This window comes from Panonychus citri, unplaced genomic scaffold (assembly GCF_014898815.1).
Source record: "Panonychus citri isolate SS breed McGregor unplaced genomic scaffold, ASM1489881v1 Contig00133, whole genome shotgun sequence".
Classification (NCBI taxonomy): Eukaryota; Metazoa; Arthropoda; class Arachnida; order Trombidiformes; family Tetranychidae; genus Panonychus; species Panonychus citri.
The window spans coordinates 98254-113004 of record NW_026515538.1 but is presented as its reverse complement, the minus strand read 5'-3'; the positions used below and the strand labels follow the sequence as shown (position 1 = coordinate 113004).

Genomic DNA, 14751 nt, shown 5'->3' with positions numbered 1-14751 from the left:
AATTGATTCTAAATCAAGAACTTCATGAAAATCGGCTTTTATGGAAAATCAATGGTAAATTTTTTGATTAAATTAAATAAAATTGAACTTGATCGTTTTAATTGTTCAAATTTATCAATAGTATCAAAATCAAAGAATATTTGTTTTAATTTTAATCTTCAGTTCATATTCATCAAAATGACCTCAATAAGATCGAAACAAATTTATCACTGATAAATTAAATTGTAATTAAACTAATCATCTAAATGATCATTTATGTATCATGTTAAGCATTATCTAACTCTCAATTATACTAAATTATTAATCAAAATCTAAAGTTTTCTAATAAGCCAAATAATTCGAAAATTCATTACTATTGTTTAATTAATACAATGAATCCAATATTTCATGAGAACAGAATCTGAACCGGAAGTTTTTTACTCTTCTTTTTGAACTCATGTTTTCATGAGAAAAATGAAAAAGTTCATGTATTAGTCTCATTGACTTAATTCCGGCAACAATTAATATTAAATTATCTTCTTGTCTCTCATTTAATCATCACATTTAAATGTCAAATAATATTTAATTCACTTTGATAAGTTCACTATCATGTTAATTAATCTGTAAATTCATAATTCATTCAGATGATTAATTGAATTTCTTATGATCAATTTCAAATGATTCAAATGAATTGATCAACAGGTAAACTTAATTCAGCTTAATAATTGATTAAATTAACACCTAGATACATCTGATTAACAGTTACATCAATTTTATTGGAAAGTTTTAATTAACTAAATCACAGATCAATATATTGATTTATTATTTACAATTTAAATTGTTAAAACAATTTCAATGGCGATCAAGTTGATTTGAATATTGTAAACACTAATTGACTTTTGACTATCAATTTAGATTTGATTCAGTTAATTATTTATCAAAATTGACATTGAATTGACATTGACTGAGAATTAAACTTTTGTCTTGATTGTAATCAAGTTAATTTACCTGTTTAAATTGTTTCCATTCTGTTGATTTGATTATTTTTGTATCATTGTGATTGTTTGTTTTTGTATTTTTCATCTTAAAATCAACAAGTTCAATGGTAACAATTAACTAGGGTAACCAAGTTGATCGATAAAACTAATCAACTTAATCAATAAATTAATTGATTACTAATTCGTAATCAGCTTCTTGGAACTTTAAACTTTTTCTTTTTGCATCTCGAATCTGAATCATGAACTTTTTTCATTTTCTATTCATGAAAATTTGATCATTTACCTTATTTCTTACTTACTGTCAGTCCCTTTTACCTTTTTTTTATTAACTTTCCAAACAATTTATCATCTCATTTATTTACCATGAATAATTTATCATGTAAATGAACACATGATGAAAACTAACAGCGGGAAATAAAATAATATCCACCATGAAAAATGAAAATAATATTAAATCAGAATGCGAAACAATAACAAGAAAAAATTTCTCATTCTTTGCATTCAAATGAATAGAAAGATAATTTCTATCAGAACTTTTATCATCATGAAATATCATCAGAATTATTCTCATGAAATTGTTACCTGTTATCATTTAATTGTGAAGGTGAAATATTAATGATAAATAACAATAAGGATAAATTGTTGTACTTTCATTCTGATTTAGTTGTGTATGTTAATCATTTCATTTTCTTGTCTATTATCAATTACATGGTGATCACCATGATAACCATTTACATGGGGAAAAGTTTCAGTTATATTATTTTTTTCACACTCAATTCTGGTTCATCAATCTGTCGTTTCATCCAGAAAATGATGATAATTTAAATTCTCAAAGTTCATACTGAGTTTTTCCATCATGTTTTCACCATTAGTGGAAACTTTTCAAACTTAAATTGTCATGAAATCAACAATAATCTAGATATTATTGATTGTTAAATCTTTCGTTGATCAGTTGATTTAATTGTTGATCCAATTTTCGTTGTTTCATTATTCACATTGATATTGGTTCTTAATCATGATAATTTATGCTAATCAAATTTGATTATTTCGCTGTCGTTAACTGATTGTTGGTGAATGACATTTGTTTATTTGCTTACAACAGCTTAACAATTTAATTTGATTAACTTTTTTTGCTACAATTTAGGCAGAAAATTTGATTTATGATTAACAATTTGTATTATCTTGTCAATGATACACATTAAATTGTTATTAATTCTGGTTAATCTTATTTACTTACATCTTAAATTGATTTGATTATTTCAATAGTTAAACATGATTTCTATTAATAATAATATTGAATTTAATTCACAATCATGTTTATTTTTAATCATTTTGATATGTTTATGATTATGAAACAATTAGATTTGATTAATGTTGATTAAATTGTTGTTTACAAACTATAAATTGATTAGTTGTTAATGTCTCTGTTCATCTAATTACAAGTTAATTGTTTTTTTAATTTTTTCCAATTAGTGATTAATCTTGTTAATCTTTTTTTCATTTTTTTCTAATCAAATTAAAAACTAGTGTTTTTTAATTGCACTTTGAATCAAATACTTGAAAATTGAGACAATTGGTTTACTTTAAATTGTGAATTAGTTTTTTTAATTTTAACCAGAAATTGATGTTTACATTGAAATTGATTTTGTTTGTCCGTAAGCAATCAGATGATATTATTATTAATTGTTGTCAATCATTGATACTGAAACAAAGATATGTTGATAAATTGTTTTTTTACTCTGAAAGTTAATTAGATAATTGATTAATTAGTTAATGCTTTTTCTTTGATGGTTGAGATGATCCAGTTTGTGGGGTGGTTGGAATAAGATCTTGAAGATTGGGTAAACTTGGGAGTCCTGGAAGACCGGGAATACTGGGAATACTTGGTAATCCAGTGGGTAAAGTGATGGGTAATCCGGTTGGTAATCCATCGGGAACCATTCCGGATAAGATGTTGGTTACATTTTGGTTAATTGCTGAAGAAATGTTGGAAATTGATGAAGCAACGGAAGTTGCAGTGGGAAAATTTTCTTGAATCATCTTGGAAATTGAAGTCATGGCAGTTCGGATGGTATTGTAACCAGCGACAACTTGATTCCTGGAGACTTCACCTTGTTTAACCATAGTGGTAACAGCGTCTTGGTAAACATGGGCAACCTCACTGAGAAGACCTCGGAAAGCGACAGCGGTATTTTCACCCCATCGGTCAAAAATCTGTTGGAATCGAGTACCGAAAATGTTTTCACCGATTGAAGGTTGACTGGGTTGACTGGGTTCGGATGATGAAGATTCGGTTTCCTCTCGACTGAATAAACCATATTTCGATGGGAGTGGATAGGGTGGCCCTGAGGAAGGCATAGTGGTTGTGTTTCGAGCGATTCTTCCCATTTCAACGCCAAGATTTTCAAATAACATTCGAACGAAACGAACTTGGAGCATCATCATTCGAAAACCATCAATTAGACCTTTAACCAGGGGGGTGAGTGCGGAGAAATCATATCCTTCTGAGGTTATATCAGTTCCAGGGGTGATGTTGGATGGATCGATACTTTGAGAGAAAGCAAGACCACAAAGGAGAAGAGAAAAGACAAGAATTGTAACGAATTTCATTGTTGTTGTTAGTTAATTGTTTGTCGATTGGTGAATGATGTTCACTGAGGTAAGTTACACTTGATTGTGATGATAGAAGTTCATTTTGATTGGTGTATTTATACCAATTAATTGTTCAATTGGAACAGTTAATTTAAATAACCCTTATGGAGATTATCAATTGTTTTTTTCCCTCTGTCTTGATCATCAACTTTGTCTATGATTCCTTCATTTTTATCAATCCTTAAAGTAATTATCTTGTTACCTTCACGGTTTTAATTGATTGTATATCGTTAGCCCAAAAATCTGATTGTGAAAAAACCCATATATCTTTCACTTGTAGATGAAATTAAAAATGTAATCTCCAGTATAATCAGTGAATTTGATTATGATGATGGTAACAATTGATTTTCCGGTCTCTCCATTTTGTTTTTTGTCAATCATCTTGGTGACTTGAGGTTAATTGTTCATTTCCACCATGCAATTGACATCGGTTATTGTTTAGATTTACACTTGAAAAATATTTTTCTTATATTCAAATTAGTATTTACAGTTTGGTGTTAAAATAGAGATTTCAAAGCCAACAATCAATTGTTATATTCTGTGGTCAAACCAAAGATGCTCTTGACTAGTTCTTCTAATTTCCTGTAATTAGAAAGTTAAAACGTAAGTATAAATTTTTTTTGTAACAATTTAATGTCTCTGATTATGAAAAATCAACAGATCATTCAATCAATTTACTTGAAATTCACTAATTTTGTTCTTACTTTGATTGGATTTCACTTCCAGGGGAATAGAAAGGATTGTAAGTTGTAACATCGATATAAGATGAATAGAGATTCTTAAGTGTACTTCTGGCCTCGGTATCTCTGTTAATTAACAATTAAAGAAAAGGTGATTAAATTGTTAACAAATAAAATGGACAATTTACCAACCTAAACATGACACTGACGTTTGTTGAAACCATCAACAGAATCTTTATCCGAGTAGCAGAAAGAAGTCCAAAAATTTTGTAATTCTCACATTGATTGAGAAGGCCTGGTTATATAGAGAAAGCATAGAATAAGAATTAATTAGTCAAAATAGATCAACAATTAACTCACCTAAATATGGATCACGGTTTTGCATTTGACTTTGTCTCTCTTCAATTATATCCAATGTGGCATTCATATTGTAAAGGATATTCATACTCTCCTCGGCGGACATTTTACTCACATCATAATCATGTAGAGTTTTGATGAAAACTGGATAATTATCTGAATTAACTATGACCAGAGCTAAAACCGACATCTTAAATTGCTAAATTTTAACAGAAAAACAAACAAATTGAAACAATTACAATTAAGAAAAGAACAAAACAAAAAGTAAACAAACTCAAATCTCTCTGATTTTCTAACAGAATTGAAACTCCCTCAATAGCTAAGCAACCGAAAGAAAGAAAATTGAAAGAGAAAAAGAAAGAGAAATAAGAAAGAGATTTGGTTTCTTTCGTCCAATTTAAAGTTAATTGGTCCAATTAAAAATCGACGTCATTATGAACAATCAATTTAATCATCGAGTTTCAATAATCTACTTTTCTAACTATTCAAATCACATCAATGTTCAAAAAGAAAATCAAATTTGGAAAATGTTTTTTTTTTTGGAGAAATTGGTTCAATTGAGTTAATTTAGTTTCGATTTAAATTAGAAATTAATCAAATTGTTCTTACTTGACTGTTCTTCAGTAATTGGGTTCGAAGGTAGCGAAATCGAGAAATAATTGGATAAACTGTTGCTAAGTTATTCGACATTTTCATCTAATTGGGTTAAATTGTGTTAACCATTAAGACAGAGGGGATTGTTGATTGTTGTTTAAAAGTGATTTATTTACATTTAATTATTCTAGGATTATATAAATGTGATGAGATAGATAATGTGGTATCATTTGGTGTTGTGTATTCATTTTCTGTGAATACAGAGACACAGTTAAATCACAAAATGGTCAGAAAATAATAATTGGATTCTAAATTGGGCCGTCGTGTTTCAAAATTTACGTGATTAAAGCAAGTTTTAATTCCAGATTTCTTGCATTTAATTTGACAAGTAAATTGTTTGCTTTGACATTAACAAAAATAACAAGTAAACTCCAATTTTCATTCAAGTTTAACATAAAGTGTGAAATCGTTTCCATCCAAATATATTGGTGAGTAAATTTAAGCAGTTTTAGCACGTATAGCAGCTCTTTTGCCTGTAACGGCTTGGAAACCACTTTTAATTGATGTAACTGATCGTCTACTTCCGCAAGTTTCACATTGAAGGAAAAATAATCTAGTGTCTTTTTGTAAGACGGTATCAGGTGATCTACATGTTTGACAAGCAACATATTCCTCTGTTGGAAAATAAAAGAGAAATTAGAAAAATAGATCCAAAAAAGGATAAACAATATAATAAATTGTCTTGAAAAAGTAAAATTCTTACTTATATATCTCCTAAGCACATTTTCAATTTGTTTTTGTTGGAAACGACCTTTAATAATCAATTGATTGTTCGCATCGACAGATCCACTGGTTCCTAATTCAGCTAATAAGAAAGCTTGAAGATGTTTTGGTTGACGGTGTAAACTATTGAAAGAGAAAAGGAAACAAAAAGAGAGTTAATATAAATGCACAAGAAAAAAAAGTGATGAAATTACGATAATGAGTTTCAATATTTCGAATGGGCAAACAAATGAAATAACTATAAGCAAGTTGAGAAAACCTTTAGGTACTAATTAATTATGCAAAATGAATGGGGGGATGAGATGCTATAACATTCGACTAATAAGAGACTCTAAATAGATTAGTTGTGTTGGCATAATCATAATGATCAACTTACGATTTACAAATATCCAGGAAATTGGCAAAAGAAGTCTTCTTAGTACCCACTCTTAATATTTGAGGAGGCCTCATGACAAGTCTTTTCTTTTCTCCGGAAATAATGTCAGGATTTTTCTCCTTGATAATGTAAAAAGCTCTAGCTAATAGCTCTTCATATAGATAATCACGATCTGTATTGGCCCAAGAAGCGTCAACCGAAGCAGTGATACCAACAGCATCTCGAGCCGAATTTTCTTCAATATAAACCCCAGGTTCATCTTTATCACCCTGATCACCATCGTTTAATAAATCATCGTCCACAAATTTAATCTTTTTAGGTTTGGTTTTAGGAAGATTCAATTCAAAATCATCATCTTCATCGACAGCCTCAGTATCAACACCTTCACCACCACCACCACCACCGGTAACGATTCCTGAATCATTTGAAACAACCTGTTCACCAGAACCTTCACCATCACCAATCACTGCTGAAGATGAAGAATAAGTCTTTTCAAAATCATCGATATTGAAAGCTTTTTTTTTAGATTTCTTTTTCTTTTTGCTCAAAGAAAATTCATCTAGATCATCAATCAAAGATTCCGGAATCTCTTCCACTTTAACGTTTTCACCCATAGTTTACAAATAAATTAATTCCTTAATAAAAGTGAAAAAATGATTAACAATTCACAGATAAATACAAACTATCTCATCAATAAGACAACTGATTTTTTCCTCTCTCTCTCTCCGCATCCGTTTCCTTGATGTTTCCATGGTTACGAGTAAACATACAGAGCAAAGCTTTCGAACGCGCCAAATTTGAATTCCATTTACAAATGAATTTTTTGTTGTTCCAAATTGGAAACAATTAACTAATCATTTCTGTTAAAATTCTAAATTTTTTAGCTTCCATTTTCTATAATTAACTTTTCAAATTTGATTTCCTCTGCTCAATTCGAATATTTAAATCGTTAAACCTTTTCGATTAGCATTTTTTCCTCATTAATTGTTTAGTTCGATATTTGAATTATTATTGATTCACTCAATTAATTTGATTACTTAGAGTAATAATATCAAGTTAATTGTTGTAATTGTTTCTCGATAACAGGAAAATAAAGGTAAACACATGGCCTTTTTTGGCAAGCCTAATGTATTTTAGACAATTATTTGGTTATTTTAATTACTGTCGATTATTAATTAACCTTTAAATTGTTTCTTTCGTTGTTGTTGTTGTTGTATTTTCCTAAGAAAAACAATTAACATTTTCAATGAGACATTAAATTGTTACATTAATACAAAAGTAAATTAATTGTATTCTAATCGTTTATTTAATTTTGACATATTTTGATCAATTATCATTTCAGGAAAACGTTCAACGGACAATCAAAAAGGTCAACAATCAATTTCCAAATGATTGAATGTTAATGGAAAATTAAATTGATAATATTGATCAGAAATAATAATCTTCTAAATGGTCAACAATTAACATAAGTAAAAAAAACAAATTTTCTCCTAAATCATCACCAATCAAGAGAGTAAATCTAAATATCAAACTCACAATTAGATTGTTCTTAATTTAATTATCTTAATAACTATTTAACTTTGACCCTCATCCAGATCAGGCACGTTTCCGTTAATTTATAAGTTACAATTAACTTAAATGTCACAATCTAATTTGATTAATTCATTGATTGTAAACCACGTAGCCATTTCTAATCCAATTGTTATACACCTTCAACAATAAGATTACAATTAAATGGATACAATAAGAAAAATGATAAAATATCACAACAAATAACAATCCAATTACTATTATTACTTTTCCGAGTCAACTAATAGTAATTTAATATCGATTGCAATCAACTATTTAAAGTAAAAAAAAAGTACGAAAGGTGATCAAATCAACTATTATATGGTACAAGGAATCATAATAAATATACACTTAAAATAGATTAGATCATCTAATTGACCAAAGAAAAAAAGTTCTAAGTGTTAATAATGGACAATACAAATTCATCGAACATAGAGAAAGAAAAAAAGAGAAAAGTTCTAACAGAAAACAATTACAATTTAAATCGAACCAATTTTTTCTCCCTCTCTCTCTCTCTCTTTCTCTCTCACATAAACATTGCCCACCTTCCTCTGTCCTTGCATTCAATGGTCAGAAAGCCCACCGTCCACTTCCCACCCTCTTCGGCCGATGAAATATAAAAAACAACAACAAACACATTACCCGTTGATTGAACTTTGTCCGTGCGTTTTGTTGTTTTTTTTGTTATTCTTCAACTAAACTGTCCGACCTTCAAGTAAATCCACTCAACTAGGACCACTTAATAGTAACAATTAATTCTCATTGTGAATTGGAATAACAATCGAACCAGATCACCTTATATAAGCTCCCGGTCTCTCTCTCTCTCTCTCGAAATCCTCTCAAGCTTAACAGTCTTTTCAGTTCAAGTGACCAGACAACATTGGAAAACCTTTGACCCTCCACTTCAACGATCATAACCTTAAATTATGTAACCTCTCAACTCTCAATTAGTCTTCAAATTTCACAATCTAATGAAAAAGTTTTCCTATTCATTCATATTATTTTTGTTCTCTTTTACCATTTTCGAAATTCTTTTCTCATCTGCAAGTTTCAATTACTCATACATCATTGATGGTCAATCCAATCGGATATAAATTTTACTCTCATTAATTGCTGTTAATTTCAACTATTTGGTCAGTTATTTTCTCATCATTCAATATTAACTCTATTCTTGTTTACATTTGATTCAGTAAAACATGATGTGTACTCTGATTTCTTTAATGTATTGATCAGCCTCTTCTTCATTCATAAACTTTTAAATTGGTTTACCTACTTGTGTTTGTCTAATTGACACATCATGTTTACTGTGTTAATTAATTGCTGTTAATGAGAGAAGACAATTTAACCCATTGAATGGCCTCTAATATGAAACATGGTCACCAACATTTTCTCAACAATTTGTTTCTCCTTAATTATGTGTTATTATTGTGCTCCAATGTTTGATAATCATTTAAAAAGTAATTCACCTTTAATCAGTGACCACAGATTAAAAATTCATCATCTTTAACACAATTTTCTAGTTATTCAAATTCTAAATGTCAACAATCAAATAAAAGCCAAGAAAATGAGGTAAGATTTTCTTATAAAAGATAAAAAAAAATTCGAACATTTCAAATGTTCTATTCCTTTGGAACTGAATTAATCTCATAACTTCCTGTTGTTTTCCATATCTTTTAGAACTCAATACCTGAAGAAGTGTTGATAGGGTTGAGTCGAATTAAAAGTTTCGACCAACTAATGGACTATTTACCATTCGAATCAACTAATCAAAGTAAATCCCCAATTCTTATTTTCCAACCAGTTCAATAATAATTCATCTTAATATTTTCTCTCGACAGGTAAAAATTTTCCATTATCAAAATCCAGGAATAAACGAAAGCCTCGAAACATAATGAGTGAGTAGTTTAAATGATTCATTCTAATTGTGAAAAATTAATCATTCTCTACCCTTTTGCTCCCAACAATCATCATCGCCCCTAAAGAGAAATCTAAATCACAATGTAAGTCGATATATGAAATTTTCTTTTCGTTTTCACCTCATCTTCGAGTCTCCAATGTACTTCATTCATTTTCAATTTTTCTTTTCTCCAAGTGATGAACAAAAACTTCCTTGATAATAGAATAAAAAATGACCGATTGTGACCGTTATAGAGTGATAATGTTATGTGAATCCATCTTTAAGTAACCTATTCAATAGGAAATTGTCGTATTGAAAAGAGATAATTTAACAGAGGACAAAATGTTTAAGCCTAATGATAGTTGAAAGAATAAACTGACAAAAAGAACAAAAAATTTCCAAAACAATTAGTTGATAATTGAAAGGTTAGATGAACTTATCTTGTTCCACATCGAACGTTGGTCACTATTGCAATTGAAATGGTTCCACATTATCCCTCTCAATCAAACAACAATCAGTGACCAAAGTAAGTGATGGTCAGTTAACTGTCAAAGTGATCGAATCAATTTCCATGTTTATTGATTGTTACCTTAAATCTAGGATTAGGTCATTGAAGTTTCTTTTCTTATGAAAGAAACTTTTTCTTTTTCTTTTTTCTTGCTTCTTTTTTGAATGAAATTGAAAATTGTATCGTCAATATTATCATGATATTAACATGATTTTCCAATCAAGTATTAGATTCAAAGAAAACTCATCAAGTAATTAATTGTGATAAAGTTGATGTTCCTCATGCCGAAGATTAATATTCACGATTGAGCAAAGTTTCATAGAGGAAAATATCACCGAAATGACTGAATGATCAACCTCATCGTCTTCCCTGAAAAACAAAACTCATGATACTGTTCAACTTGCGAATCCATTGAAACGATCAGTTTCAAAGTACCGTTAGTGATCAATTTTCCCTCGTTAAAATGTTATCATTGAAAATAATGTCAACACAATTAGAGTCTTGAAAATGTCACCATGTTCATTTCTAAGGTCACAGTTTCTTTTGTAACACATTGTAAACTCCTCTGGTTCCTTTGGTTTACAAATTGATTGACATTAATTTTATTTTTCTTCTTTTTTTTGATTTAAGGGTTGGATCATTTTCCCGGAACTTGTTCACCAGAGAATCAGACTAAAGTAATCAAAGCTTCTCAAGGTAAATCTGAAATCTTTTTCCCTGGTTGCATTAAAATACCTCAATGTTCAGGATGTTGTCCAAGTGATCGTTTAACCTGTCAACCGATTAATACATCCAATATTTCAATTGAGGTAAGACTGATTAGTCTGACAATTACAAGATCGTAATTAATAATATTTTCACTTATGCTAATTGTTCACAACATAAACACTTCCCTCTCTCACTTAATATTAAGTAAACACAATCAAATTGTAAATCCAAAGTGCTACTTGTCTGTACTTAAGTTTTGTTTTGATCATATCAATTAATGATTGATACTCAAACTTATTAACCATATTAGGGTTTAATTACGTTAATTACTCTTTTAATTGTAAATTTATACTCACATTTAACTTTCTCGCTTAATCAATGAACCTTTTTGTTTACTTTATTGTAAATTGCAAGTTAATGAGAATCCTTTTGTACTATTAGCCGGTTTATTTGATTCTCTTGTGATTTACTAATTGTTTGTTTTTCTTTCTTCCGATTCATTGAAATTAATTTGATTGACTTGGTGTTTTTTTAAATTCTATTCTTAGGTGATGGTTCTTCGATATATACCTCATTCTCGTCAATTTAAATACGCTGGAAGGCAACGATTTACTTTCGAGGGTCACAATCAATGTGAATGTAAATGTATCCAAAAGGAAACCGATTGTACGTTCGGTCAATTGTACAAAAAGGAGGAATGTCGATGTGTTTGTCGCGATCTATCAAATTTGTCCGAATGTACCTCCAATTCAGCCAAATATTGGGATTCGTCGTCGTGCTCATGTAAATGTCTCCATCATCACAAATGTTCATCTGGATTACATTTCAACGAGAAAACTTGTAGGTTGGTAACGAGAAGTTTTATCGACATTTAATTACAACGTCTTTTGATTGACACATCAATTGAATTTAATCTTTATCCGTTTTCCTGTTAAACACAATTGAAATTAACTTGATTTGTTTTTCTTGCCTTCCTCTAGTTGTGATACTAATTATTACAATGGTTCAAAGTTTTATCAATTTGGATCAACTAATATTCATAATCAATTGATGGATCAAGTTAACAGTTTGAATAACAGTAAAAAAAACGCTCCATCACCAACGACAACGCAATTGGATTCTTCTGATGGTTTTAATTTACTCTCTGGAAATAATCAAGATGAAGAATTTAATGAAATGGATAAACTACATCGATCATTGGGTTATCAAGGAATCAATCCTTCTTCGTCAACTGTACCATAATCATCTTAATTAAAAGTATAAATGATTCGTTTTTGGCAAGAATAACAGTTAAATTGGTAACAAAAGGCATCTCTCATAAGGAAAGACAAATTAATTCAATCAGATTAACAATCTATTCAATTTAGTTTACACTATTCAGCTTATGGGATAAGATCAATTGTTCACTGTGATATCTGTTTCATGATAATTATTCAAATGGATTACAATTAGTTAGCAAACTGATGGTAATAATTTACATGGTGACGGAGCTTTTTCAGTCTCATTCGCATTCAATGAGGAAAATATTGACAAATTATCAATAAAAAATGTCACAAATTATGATCAATTACTTGAAATAGTTTGTTGATTAGCTGATCACTTGTTTTCCTGATCTAATTTGATGTTAACAAAGTAAAGATTGAGGACACAGAGACACAAACATGATGGAAATGAGAAGACAATGTGATAATTGAAAGAGATGAGCTTTGTTTTAATGATCTTATTAATTGATGACTTGATGAAATGATGAGAAAAGTGATTATGTGCGTGAGGTGGAGAGTGTGTTGATGTGTAGGTGGTTGAAGAGATGATGATCATGATGATGATGAGACTTTATGGTTATTACATGAAGGTTTAGATGAATTTTGGTGAGTGTTGAATTAATCTCTTTTTCCCATTTACAATGTTTTCCTTTATTTTGTTGTTGTTGTTGTTGTTGATTTTCCATCTCATTTAAACTGAGATTTCGTAATTCATTTCGTATTGACTTTGTCTTGAATCATCGGCAACATTTTTGGCTGGACTTACAACGGGTCTTGTCGAGGCTCCGACTCTCTCCAATTTATTAGACATTTCCAAGGCTTTTACAAAACTGATCGGCCTTTTGGCAAAATGTGGTTGATTAGTAGTGTTATTAGATGAATTGGCAGCACTATTGCTACTACTGTTAATTGTTGTTGGTGTTGAATTATTCACATCAAAGCTGCCATTTGGTGTGGTGGTGGTTATGGTTGTCTCATGGATTGAACTTGAATCAATTGATGTTGAGTTAAAATTTTTCAACTCAGTTTCTGAAACAAATTTTTGATTACAATCAGTGTCCAATTTTTTAGTAGTTAAACTTTCTGGTGAATAATAAATAATCAATCCTCCGGTTTGTGAATTATTTAAAGAGGCATCTCTTAAACAGGGTGAAAATGATTGAGGTGAAATTTGAGTTACAGGGGAGCTTTTGGCAGGAGACTTGGCGTAAAGTAGTTTATTTGCTTCATCAACATAGACTTGCATTGATTTATCGTATCTACTTGTACCATGTAACGAATTGTAACCATTATTAGATGTATTGGAAGGTTCTCTTCTCTTTTTCTTCGGCTGGGCTTGATAACGTGTGTGAACAGGTCCACATAATATATTACAATAATTAGAAAGGCAGCCATTGGAAAAAGGGTTAAAGCCACTTTGAAATTTTCCTGTGACTTGTTCATTGGTTGTTCTACCACGAGCAACCAAGATTATATGGAACCCGGTTAATCCGATTATTGGTATAATGAGAAGTATAATTACACCACTAATAACAAAAGCTATTATTGAATCACGTTCACGTAGGGCAACTTTATGATCAAGTAGGTAAAGAATACACCAGATGAGAATTGTTATCATATGGATACTGAGAAAAATTAGGAAGAAAAAAAAATGCCGATAATTACGTCGACCAATACAATTGTTTACCCATGGACAGTGATGGTCAAATGTTTCAACACAATTATTACAAACACTACAATGAGAACAACGAGGTGGCCGATAAAATTGACAGGTACAACACCATTTCATACGAATATTTAAACCATTTATATCAACCGATTTAAATAGGGGAGCTCGTAGATCATCATCCTCATCTGGACTAGCTTTAGGTATAATACCTGGATCCATAAAGGTGGCATAAGAAAAATTAGTAATCACAAAAAGGGATATAATTGCTTGGACAATTGTTATTGAGATTGAATATGTATTTTGAAGATATTGACATGGAAATATGAAAAACAGGGTAGTACAGGTAAGAAGTAAAAGCCAAGCTGATATTGCAGGAACTAGACGCTTCTTTGACTTGCATCCTGCCATTACCACCACACCACCACACTATCACTTATGAGAAGAGAAGAAAAAAAAACGGAGAAAAAGAATAGAATAAAATAAAATAAAATAAAATAAAAACAATTCTCCAAAAACCCAACCAACCCAACCAATAGAAAATCACAAATCACTTTAATTTAGAAAAACATGAGAACATTAATTGTTGTAAACAACTGATACAATTGTAACACTGAAGCAAAAACCAAAAGATTAATAATAATTTAAATAATTTAAGGTCGATCAAGGTTAATTAACCGAATTAATCAAAAACAATTCATAATCAAAAGTGTAAACATCAT

The 14751-nt window shown here is 30.0% G+C and overlaps 4 protein-coding genes across 5 annotated transcripts; 1 reads left to right on the top strand and 3 right to left on the bottom strand.

Annotated features, from left to right (window-relative positions):
• Positions 1–2554: 2554 nt before the first annotated feature.
• On the bottom strand, positions 2555–4980 carry LOC128390988 (trafficking protein particle complex subunit 2-like protein). Its single transcript, XM_053350808.1, has 4 exons — positions 4670–4980; positions 4502–4604; positions 4334–4435; positions 2555–4211 (listed from the first exon to the last, which is right to left on the bottom strand). The coding sequence occupies exons 1-4, from the start codon at positions 4854–4856 to the stop codon at positions 4154–4156; spliced, it is 450 nt and encodes a 149-aa protein (XP_053206783.1). The 5' UTR covers positions 4857–4980; the 3' UTR covers positions 2555–4153.
• Positions 4981–5403: 423 nt separating this feature from the next.
• On the bottom strand, positions 5404–7123 carry LOC128390980 (eukaryotic translation initiation factor 2 subunit 2-like). The gene is made up of 3 exons (XM_053350798.1): positions 6420–7123; positions 6024–6166; positions 5404–5934 (listed from the first exon to the last, which is right to left on the bottom strand). The coding sequence occupies exons 1-3, from the start codon at positions 7031–7033 to the stop codon at positions 5759–5761; spliced, it is 933 nt and encodes a 310-aa protein (XP_053206773.1). The 5' UTR covers positions 7034–7123; the 3' UTR covers positions 5404–5758.
• A 642-nt stretch (positions 7124–7765) lies between these two features.
• Positions 7766–12750, top strand: LOC128390981 (vascular endothelial growth factor A-like). 2 transcript variants are annotated; one of them, XM_053350799.1, is made up of 7 exons: positions 7766–9557; positions 9666–9759; positions 9827–9883; positions 9971–9988; positions 11024–11202; positions 11650–11945; positions 12082–12750. In XM_053350799.1, the coding sequence occupies exons 2-7, from the start codon at positions 9726–9728 to the stop codon at positions 12341–12343; spliced, it is 846 nt and encodes a 281-aa protein (XP_053206774.1). In that variant the 5' UTR covers positions 7766–9557; positions 9666–9725; the 3' UTR covers positions 12344–12750. The 2 variants fall into 2 exon arrangements, with proteins under 2 accessions (XP_053206774.1, XP_053206775.1); XM_053350800.1 differs by lacking the exon at positions 9666–9759 and having other exon boundaries at positions 7772–9557.
• A 41-nt stretch (positions 12751–12791) lies between these two features.
• LOC128390977 (palmitoyltransferase ZDHHC8-like) lies at positions 12792–14746 on the bottom strand. Its single transcript, XM_053350795.1, has one exon. The coding sequence runs from the start codon at positions 14438–14440 to the stop codon at positions 13055–13057; it is 1386 nt and encodes a 461-aa protein (XP_053206770.1). The 5' UTR covers positions 14441–14746; the 3' UTR covers positions 12792–13054.
• Between the last annotated feature and the right edge of the window lie 5 nt (positions 14747–14751).